Source organism: Pelophylax lessonae (genome assembly GCF_965119305.1).
Source record: "Pelophylax lessonae genome assembly, chromosome: 3".
In the NCBI taxonomy this organism is placed as follows: Eukaryota; Metazoa; Chordata; class Amphibia; order Anura; family Ranidae; genus Pelophylax; species Pelophylax lessonae.
Genome location: NC_138770.1, coordinates 95,467,966 through 95,473,965, shown reverse-complemented (window position 1 = coordinate 95,473,965; position 6,000 = coordinate 95,467,966). Strand labels below are relative to the sequence as shown.

Here is a 6,000-nt window from a genome sequence, read left to right as displayed (position 1 = left end):
CAGGGGTTCCACTTTAGTCTTTAGGAAGGTGGATTTTGGGGGGGGGGGGGGGGACTGAAATAAGGTTTCACAATAAAAAAAAAAAAAAACAATTGCAGTGCAAAATTAACAGTTTCAGAGCAGCACTGTACATAAAAGATGGCATAGTTTGCCAGTATGCTAGAACCCTGAATACTAGCTCTGGTTAAGTTGGCATCTTAATTGTTCTAGAAGCTTGTTCGGTGAGGTGATGGCCTGGTTGAGCCAGTAAGACCCTCTCCTACACAATTATCCATAGCTACAAATTCCAGAGCCATAAATTCCATTATGTGCTTTCAGATAAAAAAACAGTCCCATTAAAATGATGCAATTAAAATAGTGGTTTCTGCTAAAAAAAGCCTTGGAGCTCTTTAGTATGAAGAGGGGCCAGAATAGGAGATTAATCTTTGGGAACTCCAGCAACTATCTCCGACTCAATTCCACAATGATCCTGTCCACGCAAAATCTTGAAGTAACCTGGCAGAAAAAGGAAAAAAAAAAAAAAAGTTTAATGAGAATTTAGAATATATGGGTACACAAAAAAAAAAAAAAAAAAATTTAACTATCACTGTCTGGGTAAGCCCAAAATTCAAAGCTCTACTTTGGAAATTGGCAACCATCTTCCATAGTCTTTGGTCCACCACCTTTTGGCCTGGTGACCATTAGCTTGTCAAACCACATCTGCCAGAATTCACATAGAGGGCCCAGGTTTTTAACACCATGGTCCTTTGAAACTACTACAAAGCCAGGGTCCCCCAACAAGGCAAGGTAGCCCTACAAGTTTAACCAAGTGAATTATTTAGCTTTAACTGCAGCAGAAAGGATATCTTCCTAGGAAACCAGCATTAAAAAACAAAACAAAAACCACCACTACTGAATGGAGGGGAAAAAGGGGGTGGAGAGCAGATTTTAACAGACAGGTCACCTGTCATTAAGACAAAAACTTCTGTTGTCCATGGCTGCACCTCAGTAGCTACAGTGGTGCAATCCTGTCAACAAAACCATCTGCCTTGATCTAGTGACCGCACATGGTGAAACCAGATCATCTGACATATCATACCTTTATCGCCCCAGTCTGTGTTCCAGGAGTTGGCACAAAGCCAGTATGGAGTGCCGTTTTCTACTCCCCAGCCAATGACTTTAATAGCATGACCACCAACTTCTTCTCCAGTTGTGTGTTGATAGACCCCTAGAACAGAATAGGGTACTGCATTAATCTATGGACATTTTGCAGAAATACAGATTTAGGCAACCTGCCATACATTCTGGAGCATCTTTCATAAAAGCTGCCCCCCCCCAATCTCACAGCCCCACTTTAAAGCCAACAAAAACTTTTTCTAAGTGAAGGGCCTTGAAATGATGTATCCTGCTTGAAGAGTACACTTAAAGTTATAGAGTCGGAAGGTTTAGTTTTAGAATAAGAGTCGGAAGGTTTAGTTTTAGAATAAGAGTCGGAAGGTTTAGTTTTAGAATAAGAGTCGGAAGGTTTAGTTTTAGAATAAGAGTCGGAAGGTTTAGTTTTAGAATAAGAGTCGGAAGGTTTAGTTTTAGAATAAGAGTCGGAAGGTTTAGTTTTAGAATAAGAGTCGGAAGGTTTAGAATAGAGTCCCGAGACAGAAAAGTGGGAAAACTCCATAAAGGGTCAGCAAATCCAACCTTAGACAGTTCTCACATAAAAAGGGGAGGTTGTATTTTGGTGCATGTTCAGGCCTACCAACACAAGTGCAGTATAATGATTACTTGTCCTGTGGCCCTACTGTCCTTATTTACCCCACAAACCACAATACTCAGTCATACTTGCCTCATAAAGGAGCATAGAACAAACAGGCAGAGGAGTACAGGCAGCCACAATGACAATTTACAGCAGTAATTAATGTCAGGTTCTTACCAGATTTGTAATTAGGGAAGTCTTCATACACAGTGAAGGCACCCTCTACTGGGCCATTCTTGTAAATCTCAGCCATGATCTCATTTTGGTTATTGTCGACACTGTAGGCATCCCCACCTATGAAATGTAAAAAAGTTAGAAACTGTTAGAGAACAGCCTCTCCACAGCATACATCTCATTGGCATGTCATCAAGGTAGCAATACAACAGGGGAGCCACAGAGCTTATGGCATGGATTTATGGAAGGTGGTGCTCTTAAACTGCTTGTCTTCTAGAAGGGGTACAAAGCAATTTTACACAATGTAATGGACTACATGGAAGTCTAATTGTACAAGACAGACCTTGATAAAAATAAGGTGTTGGGCAACTACGTGGCAGGTGAGGTTTAATATTAGTGCACTTCATGCCAAAAAACAGAAGTGCCTGGGAGAAACGCATCTGGGGGTGCTTGCACAATACTCACATTAAAAAAGGGCACACATGCCAGGAGATAAAGCAATGCTACCCTTGACACTGGTTCGGCCTCATGAATATGGAGGTCAGTTTTGGTCACCAATCTTCAGAAAAGGTGTTGGTAAATTTGAAAAGTTCAATGAAAAGCAAAAATAAAAATGGGGATGAAGACTCCGCTAGGAGGATTGATTACATAAATTAAATTAGTAGTTATTCACTCTGGAGAAGTGGCGCTTAAAAAAAAAGAAAAAAAAAAAATTAAAAAAAAACGTGCCTCCAAAACTAATGGGAGTTTTGCAAGGTCCCTGAAGAGGACAACTATGTTTAAGGTTAGAAGTAAGGAGGTGTAACCAATTGTAAGAATCTTGATTTAGTACCACTTCCTGGGGGACTAGAGTTAAAAAAAAAAGTCCATTATTCCCTGAAAAATGTGACAGTGCTGGGTCAGTCACCAGATTGGCCCAAATAACCAGCAGTCGCATGAAACCACACTTCCCCAAAATATATTTCCTACACCCAGCAGCTAAACAGAGTGGCAGGGGTGCCAAGGAAAGGAATATGTGCTGCTAGGGAGGGGAAATTTGAAGAAAACCTGTAATTGTGTTCTTCATAGACAAAGCACAGATTCGCTTCAAGTGTTTACTTCACCAAGTCACACAAATGCCAGTGTAAAGGCAATGCACCCTTTTGACAGCACTGGTAGCAAAGTATATCCAGGATGCTAAAGTTCACTTACCAAAGTGTTTATCTGAACTGTAGTCTGGTCCATAGCCAGCCTCACATTTCTTCACACAGTCTGGAGTGTCTCCGTGCTCTCCCTGACAGGATGGGCGGGAGCCATTGACGTGGTGCTCGCAGGGAGGAATAGTGTATGGCCTACAGCCTGAAAGAGAGCAATTTGAATTTCACATTAGTCCAGTTCCTTGTACCCATCAATAGACTGTCAATGGGTTCCTGGCTGAACCCCTCATCCTTTCAATGTCATTGTTGCCATCTTTATTGACAATGACTACAAAACCATTCTGCACTCACTTAGAGCCCATTCACACTAGCGTGACTTGTTTGCCCCAAGTCGCTTGACATAACAAAAGCAATGTTATCAATCAGTGCCATCTTAATTGGCGCTACTGAAGTTGCTTCGACTTCAGAAAAGGGTCCTGTACTACTTTGAGGCGACTTGTGATCCGACTTGTCCCATATACTTCAATGGGAGTCGCCTCCATATCTTAATTGAAGCGACTTGTGATCCGACTTTCCATAAAAATGGTATTGAACAAGGAAAAAAAAAAAAAAAATTTTTCTTATAATTTTTATTAAAACATGAATATGTCTTCTCTCAACCTGGCCTTTTTTCTTGCAGGTATTTATTGGGCATTTTTGGAGGCAGGCATGACTTTTTGGATTTAGTGTCTGGGGGGTCCAAAAAGTGTACCTGTGAAGTTTCAGCTCTGTAGCATGTCCAGAACCCCAAAAAATTATCATTTTTCTTATAATTATTAATACAGCAGTGTGGCGGCTTCTCTATACCTTGCATTTTTTTCTTGCAGGCATGACTTTCTGGATTTAGTGTCTGGGGGGGGGGGGGGGGGTCTAAAAAGTGTACCTGTGAAGTTTCAGCTCTGTAGCATGTCCAGAACCAGAAAAAAAACATTTTTCTTATAATTATTAATACAGCAGTGTGGGTTCAGGACATGCTACAGAGCTGAAACTTCACAGGTACACTTGGACACTAAATCCAAAAAAAGTCATGCCTACCTCCAGAGACGCCAAAAAAATGCCCGATAAATCCCAGCAATAAAAAAATGCAAGGTGTAGAGAAGCCGCCACACTGCTGAATTATAAGAAAAATGCTTTTTTTTCTGGTTATGGACATTCTACAGAGATGAAACTTCACCACAGGTACACTTTTTAGACCCCCCAGACACTAAAGACATGCCTGCCTCCAAAGACGCCCAAAAAATGCCCGATAAATGCCAGCAAAATAAAAGGAAAGGGAAATTAGGTCACAACACATCATATTCTGATTGGCCAAATACAAAGTCGTCAAATACAAAGTCGTCTCGTGTAAAATTCACAAGTCGTCCCTTATGAGGCGACTTTAGTGGTTGCGGCAGTGTGAACCGGCTGTTGCATTATAAGGTTTTTTTTTTTTTTTTTTTTATAAACTTTATATAAAAATATTGAAAACAGAATTTCACATTAGTCAGCTCCCATGAAACAGATCTAAAGATCAAGGCAACAGCATAACACTCACCAATATGAGAGTCAAACAATCCCCCAGACACAAGACCTTTCTCAGTCCAGTATTTCCAGGCTCCAGATGGATATCCGCCATTACAGCTACAGCAATGAGAAAAGGCTCAGTGTAAAACATTGTTGAAAGCATACATTTTAAACAAGGACTTTCTACTTTCATAGGAGCTAGATCCAATCCCTCAAATTCAGGTTCTGATTTTATATCTCATTTGCTTAGAACAGGTTTACTTTGAGGATGAGCTTTAAACATGGAATATCATGGATTAGGGCCACCGAGAAAGTGGTTAGTTTGCCTTCTAGCCCATTTGGACATCTTAGATGAAGCAATTTTATGTGGTAAGGGTCCATGCTCAGAATTTCATATGCCTTTGGAAATTTCCCTGAAACAAAAAGACACCCACCTCCCAACCCTAAACTCACATCTTACAGTGCCTCCTGCCTATTAAATAGAAATACATATATGTAGTTTTGTGATCTTAAAAACCACCACCGATAAAACAAATAAAACCTCTGTTACCTTAAACAGAATGAAACCTAAAAATATGGACCAGAATATGTTTTTTATATTAAAGTATATGTACCAGCTTGCCATTACATGATCATAATTCTAGATACAGAGGATGGAACTTTCAAGGTCCCAAAGTCTCAATACATGTGTACAATTAACATTTCTACTTTATTTTAAATTCAATATCTTAGGATTGTGCTCCTCCCCTGCTAATTTAATTTTTGAACAGTTTTAGTGGACATTATGGAATGTACCCAACGTATGCATTTTGATCCACCCATTCTTAGATTTTCAAATCACAACCTATTGCTCAGCTGGCTTTCCACCATAAACTTATTGGAAAACCCTGTATATTGGAACAGTATTGTGTAACAATTGGAAGCTTACTTCAATAAGGTATGGTGTTCCAAGACATGAGCAAGTCAACAAAGTACTTTCTTTCACTGAAAATTACAAAGTGAACAATGTATTGAGACACATGGATGTACCTTGAAGGTCCCATCTTGAGTATCTAGAATTAAAACAAAACCCAAGACAAGGTTATTGTGGCCGCCTCAATATCTTGAGAAAAGGGCTTGTTGCCTGGCACTCTAGCTTGTGCATACTTAACCCAGGTCAGCATCTTAGAAGGGGGGGGGCCTGATGACATTGATCAGCATGTAGCGCTGCCCCCCCAAGGGCTGCCAGATGTACACCTCTCGGGGGGTCCAAGTGGCCTGGTATGGTTCAGGGGAGGGGGGGCGGGGGCACTTGCTCATCCCCCAACCCCCCCTTCCCGCGCTGCATGCTTAGATAAGGGTGTGGTATGGATTGGTGGGACCCCAGCCTTTTTTTTTTTACTTTTGGCATGAGTTTACCTTAAAATCTATACTAGGCCC

At 40.7% G+C, this 6,000-nt stretch overlaps 1 protein-coding gene across 1 annotated transcript in view; it reads right to left on the bottom strand.

Moving 5' to 3' along the window:
• Positions 1-330: 330 nt before the first annotated feature.
• Positions 331-6,000, bottom strand: part of CTSB (cathepsin B) — a 34,747-nt gene continuing 29,077 nt past the window's right edge. The window contains exons 6-10 of the mRNA XM_082251817.1: positions 4,613-4,698; positions 3,095-3,241; positions 1,907-2,023; positions 1,079-1,207; positions 331-495 (exon numbers count right to left, since the gene is read on the bottom strand). Coding sequence (XP_082107943.1) covers positions 419-495; positions 1,079-1,207; positions 1,907-2,023; positions 3,095-3,241; positions 4,613-4,698 — 556 coding nt within the window. The 3' untranslated portion in view covers positions 331-418. The remainder of the gene's footprint in view (positions 496-1,078; positions 1,208-1,906; positions 2,024-3,094; positions 3,242-4,612; positions 4,699-6,000) is intronic.